The sequence below is a fragment of the Oryzias latipes genome, chromosome 16 (assembly GCF_002234675.1).
Source record: "Oryzias latipes chromosome 16, ASM223467v1".
Taxonomy (NCBI): Eukaryota; Metazoa; Chordata; class Actinopteri; order Beloniformes; family Adrianichthyidae; genus Oryzias; species Oryzias latipes.
The window spans coordinates 22,361,234-22,377,745 of record NC_019874.2 but is presented as its reverse complement, the minus strand read 5'-3'; the positions used below and the strand labels follow the sequence as shown (position 1 = coordinate 22,377,745).

At 39.7% G+C, this 16,512-nt stretch overlaps 1 protein-coding gene across 6 annotated transcripts in view; it reads left to right on the top strand.

Moving 5' to 3' along the window:
- cadm4 (cell adhesion molecule 4) overlaps positions 1-16,512 on the top strand; it is a 190,005-nt gene that overhangs the window by 151,218 nt on the left and 22,275 nt on the right. For all 6 annotated transcript variants that reach the window (XM_011485610.3, XM_011485611.3, XM_011485608.3 and 3 more), the window contains 2 exons: positions 3,174-3,320; positions 13,814-14,101. In XM_011485610.3, coding sequence (XP_011483912.1) covers positions 3,174-3,320; positions 13,814-14,101 — 435 coding nt within the window. The remainder of the gene's footprint in view (positions 1-3,173; positions 3,321-13,813; positions 14,102-16,512) is intronic.

The following is a 16,512-nucleotide window of genomic DNA, read 5'->3' as shown; positions in this document are numbered from 1 at the left end:
CTTGAAGGCAATCACATTCCACTCCTGGCTGCAACCATGTGAATAATTGCTTTCCAATTCATTTACATTCAAACAACGACGCTGTATGTCCATGGAGCACAGTGAAAGGTGAGAGTCAGCAGTCGTGTCAACAGCCTGCTCCACAAAACACAGGGGTTGCGACAATCAAAATATAATTTTTTTACTCATTATCAGCTTTTCGGAAACATCAAACTTGCCTCCTGCTATTTTTCAGCCCCCTCCACCCATTTTCATAAACTTATCTGGAGCAAGGCAGCAGTTTAAGCAAAGATGCTCAGACCTTCCCCTCCGCAGGAGCTTCCAATTGGGGACTAGCTGCTCCCAACAGCTGTGAACAATAACCCTCCACTGCAGACCCCTGGGTTTCCTCCCTGTGTGGCATGTCCCTAAAACCTCTCTAGGGAGATTTCCAAAAGCAAGCCACCTCAATTGTGTGTCTTGAGAAGAAGCAGCTCTGCTCCAAGCTCCTCACATGTGACCGAGCTCCACACCCTATCTCTAAGGGAGTGCCCAGCCACCCTGCAGAGGAAACTCATTTTAGCTGCTCGTACCTGGGATCCTATCTTTTTGGTAATGACCCAAAGTGTATAAGCTTCGCCCTTCACCACAGCTACTACAACGGACCGAGTCAAAAACTGCAGTACTGCAGCAGCTGTAACCATCAACCTGTCAATCTCATGCGCTATCCTGCCCTCATTTGTGAAAAAAAAACCTTAAACTTTACCACTTGTGGCAAAAGCTTGCCACCATGCTGGAGAGGATGAACTGCCTTTTTCTGGTTGAGAAGCATGGCCTCTGACTCGGAGGTACAAGTTCTCATTCCAGCCAGCCGAGCAAAATCATCTACAAAAAACAGGAAGGAAATCCTGCTGTTTTCAGAGTGAACTCCTTCAGGCCCATGGCTGTGCCCAAAATTTCTGTCCATAAAAAATTATGAAGGGGTTCGACTTACTGCCGCCAATATGATCCAAACTCTTACGATGGTTGTACAGACCCCTGCTCGTCTGGGGCTGTGCGCATTCTTCTGGGGCGAGGCCCCGCGTTGGGTCCTCCCGGCGTGGGGGGGGGGGGGGGGGGGGGGGGGGTTGCTTTCCTGGCTGGGCTGGAGCTTGCACTCTCTGTCCCCCCAGTTGGTTTAGTTGGTTCGATGGCATAGGTATGCGTGTGTAAACATTATTTGTATTGTGTACATGTTGACATATGAATATTTTGAAGCCTACAGGTATGTTTATAACAGTTGAGCGTGTGTGGACAGGACTCGCCCTTATAGACTTGTATTACATCTGAATCTCACTGTAATGATTATAACCATCCAGCAACTTGTTGCGGCCATGGTGCAGCGGAGGGGCGTGATATGATCGTAATATTGCAGGTTCAATTCCAGCCTTGCACACCCATGAGTCGATGTGTCCTTGGGCAAGACACTGAACCCCACCTTGCCTCTTGTGGGAGGCTGGCGCCTGTGTTCGGCAGCGGAGCCGCCACCAGTGTGTGAAGGCTTGTGTGCATGGGTGAATGGGTCTGTGACTAAAGCGCTTTGGGTCTTGTAGGTAGAAAAGCGCTATATAAGTAAACGCCATTTATGCTGCTTCATGGTTTTAAAATGAATAAAGTTTGGCCTAGATTACAAAAGGTGTTTATTCAGACATACCTCTGGTTTGTCAGAAGATTCATAACCCCTGTTGTTAAAGTAAAATATGTCCAACACAAGAGGCCTTTAGCTCTCATCTGCTTGCCCAGCTGTTGGACAGGACAAGTTAAAATAAAAAAAAATAGTAAATAGACCCATCCAAAAAAAAAAGAGCTTCAGGAATTTTTAATAAAGTTCCATGCACATTAAACACTTCTAAAAGAATAAAGATAATTGTTGTTTGTGAACTCCAGTTGAAATAATTTGAGAATACTTTATTTCTCACAAATCCTTGTTCTAATCAGCCCACTCTTTTTGTTTTTACACATCTGAAAAAGACCAAATCAAGACCTACCCTTTTAATTTGACCCATTTATTTCATTGTTTGTGCTTTAATTTTTGTTTTAAAACATTAGTTTAAAAATAGAGAGATGTATGCTTTATTTTACTTTTTTTTAATGATCACTTCCTCCCCTTATTCCCTCTAGAGCTCACCGGGCTGCACCCCTTTTATCTGAATGTAATTGCATGAATGACAAATGTTGTGTTTATAAATGGTAGGAAAAATTCTTCTGGGGCTATTTCAACTAAACAGATTTCATAGGAAAATTAATCTTCAGATGACAGAAAGGTGGACGCAATATGCTGTAGATTCTTGGCAAACGTTCAGCTGAACCCCACCCCAAATTTTCTGGACAACAGTGCCTACTTTAAGGTAGAAAATATTTTTTCCTAACTTTTAGATACAGTTTGAGGCTTAAGGAAACCAAACGGACTTTGACTTCTGGAAAAGGTTACTGCAGCTGAAATCCAGTTTGGAGTGTAGTCAGCTGTTTTAGCTTGGATGATGAATGGCATTGGTAATGTGTAATGTACATTCAAGGTCTTCATGAGGTCTGAGAGCGCTGCACTTTGCAAAAGCATACTATGCAAGTGCAAAGAACAGAAGCAGGTAGCATCAGAGCTGCAGGGCAGTGATCATCTTCAGTTGTGCCCGTGATTGGATGCGTGTGAGACTGTGTGGCTCCAAGCTGCTTTGAAGCTTCATAGAGATTTAATTAGGCATTATGTATTCAAACATGTGCCTATGCATTCTGTTAGACTCGCCAGAGGCAACATGCCTTTTAGAATGGCAGGGTTTCTGTACTGTTAGAGATGAATGGCAGTAATTATAATCATCCCTGTTATAATTATAAGAAAGCATCACTCACAAGGACCTTCTCTCACTTGTTGAGTCCTTCAGTGTCATTTCTTGGGCTTTCAGTCTTTTTATCTCTATCGCTTTGTCTCCCCTTATCTTTTTTCCTTCCCCTCTTCATTTATTCCTTTGTTGCATCCATGTGATGAATGGCAAGCAAATGAAGAATGTGTTAAGTAGCTTATTTTGAATGATTGTATCTTAAGGGAACTGACACTTCATCTATTTCTTTATGTCTGTCTCTTACCTGTCCTCTTCTAGCCCTAATTTTTATCATCCAACCTGTGAATAACTGAATCATCTGCCACCTTTTTTCTCTTTCAGCCCGTTGTCAGGCGGTGCAAGCAGAGAGTGTGACAGTCCTGGAAGGAGGCACGGCACACATCTCCTGCCACCTGCAAAACTACGATGGCTCCATTGTGGTGATCCAGAATCCCCGTCGGCAGACACTCTTCTTCAATGGCACACGAGGTGTGTAGCTGTAGTGGTTGTCTCCATTGGCAAACCCAATCCATCTGTGTCCATGCCCTTTGTGACACATTCATGGACCATCACCAACTCTATTTTTTTTAACTTCGCCTGTCCAACAGCTGAGCAAACAAATAAGAGCTGAGGGGCCTCTTGTGTTGAACATATTTTACTGTAACAACATGTGGTTATGAATCTTCTGACACTCAAGGTGTATATTTGTATAAACCCCTTTTGTAATTTAAGCTAAACTTTATTTATATTGATTTATGTTTACGTTTTATATGACATTTTTTGTTGGACCAGACGAAAAAGAAGAAGAGTAAAGAAAAGAAGGGATGTTAGAGCAAGGGGGGTAAGGGCACAAAAGAAAAGGGGGGCGGGCAAGGGGGGGGGGGGTAAGGAAATAGGAGGATGATTATAGAAGGGAGGGTAGAATCATAAAGCAACAAGTTGCTGGAAGTTTATAATCATTACTGTCAGGTGTAAATGTTAGTCTAAAAGGGGCGGGGCCTGTCCACACACACACTCAAATGTTACAAATATACATGTTGGCTCCAAAAATCTTCACATACAAACGCATCAACATCTACAGTTCACACGCACACACTTATGCATACAAACCAACCAACACATGTAAAGCATTTCATTCAGTCACGCATACTATTTGTGCAAAGCTGACACCTGTGCTCAAGTAAGTGTTTATGTTCTGCTGGGATGGATGATGGAACCAAATTTTAAGCTACGTTCGCACTGCCCTCAGCAATGTTTGTTCAAGCGGCCAATTCAAATAAAACATTGATGTAAATGCACATAAATATATGTTTCGGGCTTCCTTTGTTAAAACTATTGCATTTACACGTGGCAACAGAAGTTTCTAAGTCAGTTTTCAGGCTCCACGTACGAAACGCATGATCATTAAATTCACATTGAAAGTTAAGCCAAGTCTTACTTTGACAACTCAGGGACTTGGATTTGGTAATGACATCCTTTTTAATTCATGTAAGTGCCAACCTTTTAAAAATGTATCATGGAGGAAAAAAATAATAATTGCATTTTGTGCCCAGTCTAAATAATATGACACCAATTCTTTCATATATCGGAATAGAACTGTGAAACAAAAAGCCTGGAGTACGATTCACAAGATTTTCACCACTTGGACATTTTGCAGCAAGCCTCTTCCAATTGTGGGTGGTGAACAATGGGCTCGTGACAGACAAAAATGCACTTTTAGCGTGTTCTATGATGCACGTCACATGCCCTGTGAACATAGCACCACATTTTACAAAATTTGTGAAACATAAAAGGTTTTTTCTTTGAAGCTGTTATACATAAAAGTCAGATAGCCAGCAAGTTACCGTCTGCTCCTGCAATGCAGCTGCTGCTAGTGTTTGGAGCTTGCAGCCTAATCCACCGATAAACATATTGATGAGATCAGAACTTATTATGGTCCTCATTAAAGTACATTTTCTGCTATATTTTTTAAGGGCAGCTTTATAAAAACTTTAATTGTAACCAAAACTATAAGGTAAGCTGATTTTATTTAGTACCTTGAGGCAGGAAAACACTACATGTGTTTTTTTTATTTCTAATTAAGAACAAGGGCAGCATGCCACCTTAGTCAAATTCTCTGCTAGCGCTGCTAGGAAACCTTTGAGGGAAAGAACAGGGATCAAGGACTTGCCTTTGAAACTTGTGTGGATGCTTAATTGTTGCAAAAAATAGCTTTGTGGTTTATAGCGCTGCAGTAGATTATTCACTCGATAATCAATATGATAAGATATTAGTTTGAGTTTAAGGCAATGCAATCAAGCTGTTTGTGTATCGTCAAAGAGGAGGGCTTGGTCATCTTTCAGTGTGTCTTAAATGTGCAAGACAGCAATCAAAATGTATACAACTGAGTGGAACCTCATGCACACACAAACATGAAAAATGCATGACAATTGATGAATTATTAAAAAAAAGTGGAACAAAACAGCATTTCTACCTTTTTAAAACTCCTTTTTCTTCCCAGCGAGCTTTGCATCTTGTTATTCACAAAAGTTCAACAGAGTTTGGTACAGATGTGTGGGAATTTCGTTGGCAAGAGGGATTAGTGATTCTCCTGGAGGTGCCACCTGCTACTTTCTGCATCCTAATGAAGCGAACAATGGAGATTATGCACAGCTTTATTTTTATATGTGGAAACAGATTTTGCCTCAATAACAGAGTTAGTTGAGTTTATTTATAAAGCACCAATTTGCAACTGAAGTTGCCTCAAGGCACTGCACAGAGTGCAAGAAAAACATCAAAACAAAGCAAAAAGTAACATTTTTAAAGATTGTTTTGTATACAGTTTGATTAATCTCATTCCTTTCCACACGTAGCTGTCATAAAAGCGTTCTGTCGACAGTCTGTCTATGTAACCTACAAATTATATCAGAGAAAATGTAATATCCCACACTAAGACTATGGTCATACATGCCAAAATGCCACAGTTGCATTTAGCATTTAGTACCAAAATGCAAGTTTTTCAGCAAATTCGGCAGCTGGCTGCATGGCAGCATTTGTGATCAGAAGGCAGCAATCACGTTTTTACATCCCACACGAGGGCCATGGTGGTCTTCAGAAAAAGTTACAATTTTACGGCAACCAGATGATTTTTCAGTGGCCGCCTGTGCACATTTTGAGGTCACGAGGTGGCAGTCTAGTGATAGGCAGGTGGCAGGAAGGCCACCCTCCAGCCACCCATTGCCACCGCTGTGGCAATGGGTGGCCCACTGCTGTCCCACTACCACCGTCCGATTTTTAGAAATTGTACAGTAGCAGCGCGGACACTCGACGAGGGCTGTTGACGTCAATCTGTGGGTCCTGCATATAATTAGGGAGACGTCATTGAGTGGTGCTATTATCATGGAGTTGATGGCACCACAGCGACTCAGAGAACTGGGTTTTTACGACTTGCAGTTGAAGAATGAGAACAATGTCCTACTTATCTTGCTGCATAAGAAGGGCATAGGAGGAATCTGAGTTCAGATTGACGAGTGGTGTAGAATCCCCCGCTTTCATATACTGCTGGGCGGCTGGCAGTTGCTGGCACTTGAAATGGACGGCGGCTGTCCAAAGACATTTACTCATCATCCAATCAGAACTGCTGCTGCTGGCCAGTATCCGGCTGCCACTGCCCAGCTGTCACCTGATTTTGTAATGACATCATCCTTGCCTGACTGACGGCCGCCAGACTGCTTCCGCCTCCGTTCATGACCATGCGAATGATGTACAAGAAATCGGCCAGCGGCATGAAATCTTGTCGATTCTGCCTATGCCTCCTTATCGCATGTGGCACTTGTATTTGAGACCGTTGTATAAACGGCAAAAGGGCAGACACAGACAGAATATGCCTTTAAAAAGGTAAAAAAAAAAACTTCTTGCAGAACAAGACAATGCAACCTTTGTCAGTGCTGCAGTAGCAAATACAATTATTCTAATAGAATCCTAAAACACTTATAATTAATGAGAAATGCAGACTTATAAAAAGTAAAACTGGAATTACACAAAGTTTATTTAATGAACCAATTAAATGTCTGTTACTGAATTGCAGTTGTCTTTGCAAAACAAACAGGACTCCAATCTACAAGGGCTTTTACCAACCATAGAACACAAAGTTCATAGTAGCCCTGAAGTGATCTCCCACTGGTGGGTACAGAGGAAACACCACACCCCTGCTATCCCTACAGCTGATTATTCTGTAAACTCCTCATTTTTATTTGTTTTAGGACTTGTGCATAAAAGCATGAACCCATTAGAATTTTTTCATAATAGTCAGAGAATTTAATTCCTCCTTAACCCTGTTCAGCCTTAATCTCCTGCAGGGTCTCAGGTAACACTTTGAAACAGTTGAAATAAAAATTCAGTTGAAATGACCCTAATTGCCAGTTTAATGCAAGCTGAGGATCCAGAAATGCATCTGGAGTTTGAACTTATGGTCGTAGCCCAGAATCTCACCTATGACCTCAGGGCGAGCTTCTTGTTACATTTTTCTTACTTTTTTTTAAGTAGATTAAAGCGTCTTTCTAGCATTTGAAATGCCAGTTAATTTCTAGGAAAAGTATGCAAAAGCCCGTGTTAGTGTCAAGGTTGCAGATTACGGCTAATACTCTCACTGGCATTCCGGTTCAACCTTAATATGATGAAAACATGAAAGGAAAGTTGTTGCAGGGATTTTTCATCATGAGCTTCCTTGAAGGTAACAAGTGCTCACACTATTCAAGAACATCCACTCCTTTGAAAAAAACACATAAAAAAGGAAGATGAGTTCATCATCCATCCAAACATCTGTGTTTTTGATGCTTATGGACAATTCTTTAAACAAGAATAGTTCTTTTAATGTGGCTAAGATATTTGAGAAATAAGAATAAATTACTTTAAATTGTTCATATTTTATTGACAGTTTTAAATAATATGCCTTTGTTTACAGAATTTTTATACAGGAACATACAGGCACAAAAATTTATTTAGTCAGCTATCAATTAAAAAAGGTGAGAGAGGCCTGTGGTTCTTAACTATGAGAGACAAAATAAATTTTAAAAAAAATCTAGAAAATCACATAGTTTGATTTTTTTTTTTCTTAAATAACTTCCTTGCAAATTATGGTGGAAAATAAGTATTTGGTTACCTACAAACAATTAAGATTTCTGGCTCTCACTGACCTGTATCTTCTTGGGCGTCAGTTTAGCTCAGGCGGGAGAGCAGGTTGTCCAACAACGAAGTATTGGCGGATCAATCCCTGCTCTCCCCAGCCAGCTGTCGCCCCCGGAGCATGGCTAGCCTGCACTTCACTGCTCCCCCCATTGTGGGATAAATAAAGTATCAATTATTATTATTATTTCTTCTGTAAAAGGATCCTCTGTCCTCCACTCGTTACCTCTATTAATAGTAGAGGTTTGAGCTTGTTACCTACATAAAAGAGATCTGTCCACAACCTCAAACAGTCGCACTTCAATCTCTACTATAGCCAAGACCAAAGAGCTGGATACCATAAACAAAATTGACCTGCACGATGCTGGTAAGACTGAATCAGCAATAGGTTAAACAGCTTATGTCAAAACGATCACAAGAACGATGAGCAAAAATCCCAGAACCACACGGGGGACCTAGTGAAGGATCTGCAGAGAGCTGGACCAAAGTAACAAAGGCTACCATCAGTAACACATTACGCCGCCAGTGACTTAAATCCTGCAGTGCCAGACGTGTGCCTCTGCTGAAGCCAGGACATGTGCGGGCCTGTCTAAAGTTTACTAGAAAGCATCTAGATGACTTAGAAGAGGATTGGGAGATTTTTTTATGGTCAGATAAAACCAAAATAGAACTACTCATAATGTTTGGAGGAGACAGAATGCTGTATCCAAAGTACACTTTGCCTACTGTAAAGCAGGGGGGTGGAAACATCATGGTTTGGGGCTGTTTTTCAGCAAAAGGACTGAGACGACTGATCCGTGTAAAGGAAAGAATGAATGCGGCCACATATCATCAGATTTTGAGTGAAAATCTTCCCTCAGCAAGGGCATTGAAGATGAATCATGGCTGGGTTTTTTAGCATGACAACGATCCAAACACACTGCCCAGATAACAAAGGAGTGGTTTCAGGAAGCATATCAGGGTGCTTAAGTGGCCTAGCCAGTCTCCAGATCTCAACCCCAAAGAAAATCTTTGGATTTAGTTGAAAGTCCGTGTTGCCCAGCGACAGCCCCAAAACAGCACTGCTCTAGAGGAGATCTGCATGGAGGAATGGGCCAAAATACCAGCAACTTTGTGAAGACGAAAATGTTTGACTGCTGGCATTGCCAACTATGAGTATATAACAACAAGTATGGAGTTGAAGTTTTGTAATTAACCAAATACTTATTTTCCACCATAATCTACAGATAAATTATTTAAAAATTACATATTAGACAATGTAATTTTCAGGATTTTTTTTTCTTATTTTGTCTTCCATGCTTAAAGTATACCTATAATGAAAATTACAGACCTCTTTCATATTTTTAAGTGGGAGAACTTGCACGAATGGTGGCTGACTAAATACTTTTTGCCCCATTGTATATCTTTACTTTTTTTTGTACAAAGAGATGTTGCCTTTTTACAAAATCAATAACAAGTTTTCTGGACAAAATCCAGCACAACAAAACACTTCCCATTTAAATTTTTTTACAACAGTATGCAAATACTTTTGCTTCACAGACTTTCTCCTTCATTTGTCAGTCTCTTCCGTTGTTGCTTTCAGGGTAGAAAATCTTACTTTCAGCTCTCCTCCGAAATTTTATCAGATCAGCACAACTGTAGGTTCCATTAAGTGTTTAAACAGAACTGCCTTGTCTGCTCCCCCATGAAGCATCGACTTTCACCCTTCGAAAAGCGTGGCGGAGATTAATCAGAACGTGGAGCAAGCGGGTGTGTGAAAGGAGTTTGGGAAGCCAAGAATGAAAGGGGAGATCAGGAAGACTATAGAGGAGGAGAAACAAGGGAAAGTTAGAAAAGAAGAAAATGGAAAAAATAAAAATATGAGCAGAATGATTAGGACTTTTTGTACATATGAGATGACTTCCTATAAAGCAACAAAATCCGTCATCATGGACAATTTATGAGAGTAGAAATTCCATTTTTTCCTCAATCTCTCCTCCTATCTTTCTATTCCATTCCCTGTTTGCTGGCCATCCGCCAACCAGATCACAAATTTAGGCCTTTTTTCTGCTCGACCAGTGCACACTTAGCTGTCTAAACACGGCTGCTGCAGGAGGCACCGGGAATTAGGTTGAATGTTTTGCAAACAAACAACCGGTCAGGGTTGTGTTTTATGAGACGATGGGGACAGTTAGCTCAAACAGAGCCAAGGAGCTAACCAAATGGACCACTTTTATTGCCAGTGGTTCCTTCCTCCAGTCCTCCCACCACTGTCAGCTTGAAAGGCCATGTCACACAGCCACACATGGTTGACAATTGGTCATATGTAAATACATTTGGAAAATACAATTTGTTCTTTATGTGAAATGTTCACAGATGTGTCACGAGTGAACCATGTTAAAACCATGGAAGAAATAAGAATAAAAAGAACACCTAAATTAATGTAGTACATGGACCTTGCATGTTTATTGCACTATTTTTATGCAACTAATTAATCATTTGTGCGTCAATTACATGATTTTAACGTGATATGTGCGCTGTGTATGCGTTAATAATGTTATACATAGGTGCTATATTAGTGAAAAGTCTGTTTTACATACATAGACATCCGTGGAATGGTCGAGGAAAGCCACAAATTTGTCTATGAGTCTTGTAAAAATCCCACACAATTGCGTAAAAGATTTACGTAATAATTGTGAATAATCTACATTAAAAAATTCTCAACTGACTACAAATTTTAATCATTGATGGACATCTGCACACATCGACGAATGACGAACGAAAGAAATACGTATAAATTATGTATGTCACGCATGTATCACAAAGGTACGACATTTCATACGTGTAAAATGTGCAAAAAGTGGCTCTGTGACATGGCCTTAGTCAGCATGCAAGGGAAGCTGACTTTACACAAGAGCAGAAGCCTTAGATTTGTCATTTGCTCTGCAAATGTAAAGAGTAAAATACTTGTCAGTCTGTTAAGATTAGCAGTCTACAAAGCACTCCCTGCCTTTCAGTCAAAGGTAACATTTGAGGTGAGGTTAAAACAGTGTGGCGGTGTACTCTCTGGAGGAGTGGACTTCCTCCATCTGTTCAGACCATTCTCTTATACTCCCCTGGATTTTTGTCTGTTCGTATTATTCGATCCTGGCTGCCACATTATGTAGTAATATTAGTCCATTTCTTTCATTTGCTCTCCACCCACACTCTCTCTGGGACACACTTACACATGTACTCACACTGATAAGGACAATTCAGAGTGGCCAGGTGCTACATCAGGAAAGTGCCTGTTTTTATTTTTTTTAGTTATCTCATTGTGAGTTGATTCACAGGAAAAAAGAGGGTGGAAGAACAAAACACAGCTGGAAAATGAGGGAGGTTTCATGGCCAAGTCAATACAAAAGCCGCCTCCTAGGTATTTGTGTGAATCTATTGACATCGAGCCATAGACTGTTATTAGAATTATTTGTTATTATCAGCAGTTTTCTCCACATTGATTATAACATTTCTTTAGTGACAAAAGTAAAATTGCAGCATGCTCATTTTTCCCTTTCAGTCTTCAGTCATTGTACTTCATTGTGCGAATGAGATAAGCTAAATTGCAGCTCAAACTAGGGGTCCAGATTGACTACAATTGCTGCATTTTGAAATCTCTGAATAGAAGTGTTCAACTATGGCATTTAGACAGTCTGTTGTGGACTCAAAAGAGCCAATGTACTCCTCACAGTGAAAAATAGGAAGCTGATTAAAAAAAAAAGGAACAATAAAAATCCAGACCCTAATTTAAAACAGGGTTATAGAATAAATAAAATAAAAGAATGGATGAATACAACTGCTTTAGAGTAGTTGAATAACATCATGGGAAACTGAACAACACGAGATGAGAGGACCGTCGCTTTTACTTTGATCAATCCCTGTTCAGCCCTGAGCCCTGCACTCTGTAAAATTTCTCATACCAAATGAAGTTGAAATTTAGGGCAGCAAATAATTGGGGGTCCTCAATAAACAAACCCAACTTCTCTCACTTTTATTTTTTCAGAGTTCTTCACATGGCTGACATAAAAAATATGTTATAGTTTTAAGCCTGGTGTAAGACGGAAGGCAGACACTAAACTCTCCACTAAAAATGTTACACAGCTCTATGAATGACCTACTTGGATGAAAATCGGGTTTTTGGTGTTTTCTAACATGTTTTTGTTGCATTTTTCCTAAGATGAGGGACCAGAGGCGGAGCCAGAACATTTTACATGTGGGGCAGAAGACTTTGAAAGGGTAGCAAATGAAAACAGCAGATTGGAAGGTCATTTCTTAAAAGGAGATGATCAAAAATACATATTCCAAGCAATTTTATTATTCATATTTTTGAAGCAGCAGATTTTTTTGCTGAGGTGCTATAACCCCCCCCCCCCCACACACACACACACACACACAGCTCCATCCCTGTGAGGGACGTATATTAAGAAAATTTTGCTCAACATCACATCTCTGCATATTCTTTCATATAAGTTGTCGTGAATCTGGAGCAGATGAAAAAATGCAGTTTGAAAAAGATTTGAAATTGTTGCGTTGAAAATAATTTGGGCGGGCCACAAGCTGCCTGCTTGGAGGAGGGGGGGGGGGGGGGGGTAATCCCACCCACAACTCAGAGGTGAATTTTTAATAAACTACTGCCAGAAACTATGTTCTAGAAGACAACACAGGTTTTAAATTTTAGCTTTAAATTACATAATCATAATTAAAAGACCACTGGGAATGTTTTAAAATAGCTCAAAAGATGATTGGTATTGGGTTTTAATGCTAATGCATGTGCCTATTTAAATGATTAAAGACTTACAAAGTACTGGTTGCAAACATTTATATCATAAGAATTACCAATTTTAGTAATGTGACATGTTTCTTGCAACTATATTTGACCAGGCTCTCTGTGACTGCATCAACTCACAGATCCAAACTTGGCCAGAGTAGATATGTAATCATAAACACCAGTGTCCATTTACCTCCATGTCTTCCTGCCATTAATTGACAATGCTACATAATATCTTGGGTTTTCTTCTGACATCTGAACTTGATTACTGACAGACCAAATCACAGGTGTGGTTTTGTGGTCACTATCTTTTTCCGTGGTTAAAGAAGAAAAGAAAAAACTGTGGATAAGTGCTTGTGTTTACTCTGGAACTAGTCCAGGAATGTTAACACTACTGTCATGCTACTCCAGCAAAACCAAAGAATTCAAATGAATTGGCAGTCAATTAGAACTGAATAAAAAGTTGGACACAAAACATAAGACTCTGAGGTTGTTGCTATCAGATGAAGGGTAATCCAGGTCTTTGTGGCTTCAAGCACATACCACATGTTGACTGAAAATAGGTTTAAAATACTGCCAATATAAAAAAAACTGAGTTCTTGTGTTCAGTGTCATTCTGAACAATAAATGAAAAAAAAAAGGAATTTATAAAATATTAACAATCTCCTCTGTTAAATGTGAACGAAGGGAGTTCCAGCTGTTCCTGCTGCAGAAGAGAATGCATCCTGCTGAGTCAGAGTTTGTAACCAACTCAAAGAACACTTCTCATTTGAGCCAAAATAATAAAAGTGAAATGCTGCCAATGAAATGTTAAGACAAGCTTTAGAAAAGATGACATTTAATATTGAGGTGTTTTTTTTTACATGAACGACTGTGCATTTCTGGTTAGTTTTACTTAAACGTTTTTTTTTCTTTAAACAACAAAGTCTGTCGAACTCAGCCTCACTTCTCTTGCAATTGTTCCTTTAATCTTTCACAGATTTAACTTTGTTTCTGTTCAATCCCTTCTCTTTTTTTTATCCTCATCCATCTGCAGCACTGAAGGAGGACCGCTTCCAGATGGTGCTCTTCACGCCACACTTAATGCGCATCTCGCTGACCAACGTGAGCGTGTCTGATGAGGGGGGCTACTACTGCCAGCTCTACACAGAGTCCACGCACCACCACGTGGCAACACTGTCAGTCCTGGTGCCACCCGAGACTCCCACTGTGGAGGTGAAGCAGGAGGCGGTGGAGGGCGGCCAGGCGGAGCTCACCTGCATGTCGCCGCGCAGCAAACCAGCAGCCACTCTGCGCTGGATGCGTAATGGACGGGAGATACCAGGTACAAGGACATGTCTGACAGATGGACGGATGGATGGTTGGATGATTATGAGCGATAAATGGAAAAGTTAATGGGATGATGTAGGGGAAGCGAAGTGGAATGGTTGGGTGATGCCACAGATTGAGTGCTGAATAAAGGAATAAATGGATGTGTGATCGATGGGTTGATAGAGTGAATGGCAGATGGATGGGTGCAGGTAAAGATAAATGGTTGGGTGGATTAATGGGTGGAGAGAATAAGGATCTGGGTGATTGGTCTGCAAAAATGGCTCCTCCTATTTCCTCCATCTTGTTCATTGATCCGTGGGATGTAGATTACTGTGAGATCTGAACACCAAGACTTTCTGTCTTCTCATTCTTTCAAGATGATGAAGCTTTCAACTTTAGTGTTCATTTTATTAGTGCATGCCTCAATTTATCTTTCTTTTTTCACCCAGCTACAGTATATTCATTTAATAAAAAGGTGCATATAGTCAGTCAGTTTACAAATAGTAATTCTTTAAAGGCCACGTCACACATACACTATGTACATTTTGCGCATATTTTACAAATGAAAATTGGTCATACGTGAATATACGAAGAAAATGTTAGAAAAGTCGTGGTCAGTACATGAAATTTTCAGATGTATCACAATGAATTATGTTAAAACTACGGAAGATGTACGAATAAACCATGCAAAGAACATATAAAATAACGTAGATCATGAACTGTGCAAGATTATTGCACTGTTTATATGCAAGCCGGTTCAAGTCCTGGCTGGGGGACCTGAAAAAGAATAACCAATGCTAGACCTTTCTGAGTGGAGTTTGCATGTTCTCCCCGTGCATGCCTGGGTTTTCTCTGGGGACTCCGGCTTCCTCCCACCATCCAAAAACATGCTTCATAGGTTGATTGGTTACTCTATATTGTTCCTAGGTGTGAATGTGAGTGTGTATGGGGTGTGTGAATGCGTCAGACTGGCGACCTGTCCAGGGTGTACCCTGCCTCTGCCCACAAGGGGCCGGCTCTTAAGATGAAGTAACTGCATTTCTAAAGACTTAAATGTTACCGGACGAGTTAGCATGATCCTAATGAAGGATAATTTGTTATAAATCATTTCTTGGCAAACAGTGCCGGAGGTTTCAACCACATGGACATCATGAAAGAAAATAATTCCCCAAGTTGCTTCGTTAGGCCTTCACTGCAGCTGTTGTTTGTTTTCTGCCTTTAATTTTAGCAAATAAAGTGCTGCTTCATCATATGGAAACTGAGTGACTAACTCAGCTAGAGCTGCATTCTCTTGTCATATTTAAAAAAAAAAAATACACTATTTTTTTACGCTTTGCTCGCCTTTATTGCTCTTATATGCAGTGATTTGTCAACCTATCAGTATGCTGCATTTGCAGTAAATCATGGTGCACTTAACTTTTGATATCTTATGTTCTGCTTTACTTCCATAAACTTGATTAACCAGTTGTAGAAATGAGCTGCAAGGCTTAATTTTTTTATTATAGTTCTTTGCTCTTGGTTGTTTTGTTTTTACTTTTTTTTCCCAATACATCCTTTTCCAGGGTTTTTCTTTTTGTCAATCTGGAACAAAATTACTCCTATCTAGTTTCTATTGCTCCTTTAAAACAGAACTATGTTCTGTTATGTTCTTTTTCATTGTGTTTTAATTTTTATTCTCCAAACTTGATGTTTTATGCAAATCCAAATTTCACCTGTTTTTTTTTAGCACAGTTTTCATTTTAATACAATGTTTGTATTAGCTGTACATTCCTTGTTGTCAATGACTGAGTATTGCACTAATCAGAGATCACTCTTTAAATTTCATTGCACATAGGAAAATGTAAAAAGTAAAACACTTATCTATGTAAAACTCCGTCCGCTTAAAATTTCCAGCAGTTGGATAATTATTTTTGTCTACAATTTATCTACAATCTAAATATTTTTAGTGTAATTTTCTAACCATCTTATCGCAATTTTTTTACATTTTTGCGAATCTGCAATTTTGAATATAAAAAAACTACTGAAACAGTACTGTGCTTGTTTCCAACTCAAATCATCTGTTGTTTTTATGCATATTTTTTATTTTGCTGCTTTTTTTGTTTGTAACCTTGGTCTTTCATAAATAAAGCTTCCCTTTTGCTGATTAAAGGGGTACATTTGTTAAAAATAAAAGGTAATGTTTGGTACATAGTTGAAAAACGGCTAAAAGCCACTGTTAGACATTACTTTTTGTTTTTTGCGAAAGCCAAATAATTCAAATTTGTTCAGTATCTGCACTACTGTCTGAATATTTTAAAGACTTAGTTTCACAAACTGTCAAGTCTAAGAATATGAAGGCTTAGCCGATATATACTTTGAATATTTCTGCCAATCTCTCTTGGCGTCTATTTCAGCCTCTTGAAGAAATGGTATTTAATTCAACCC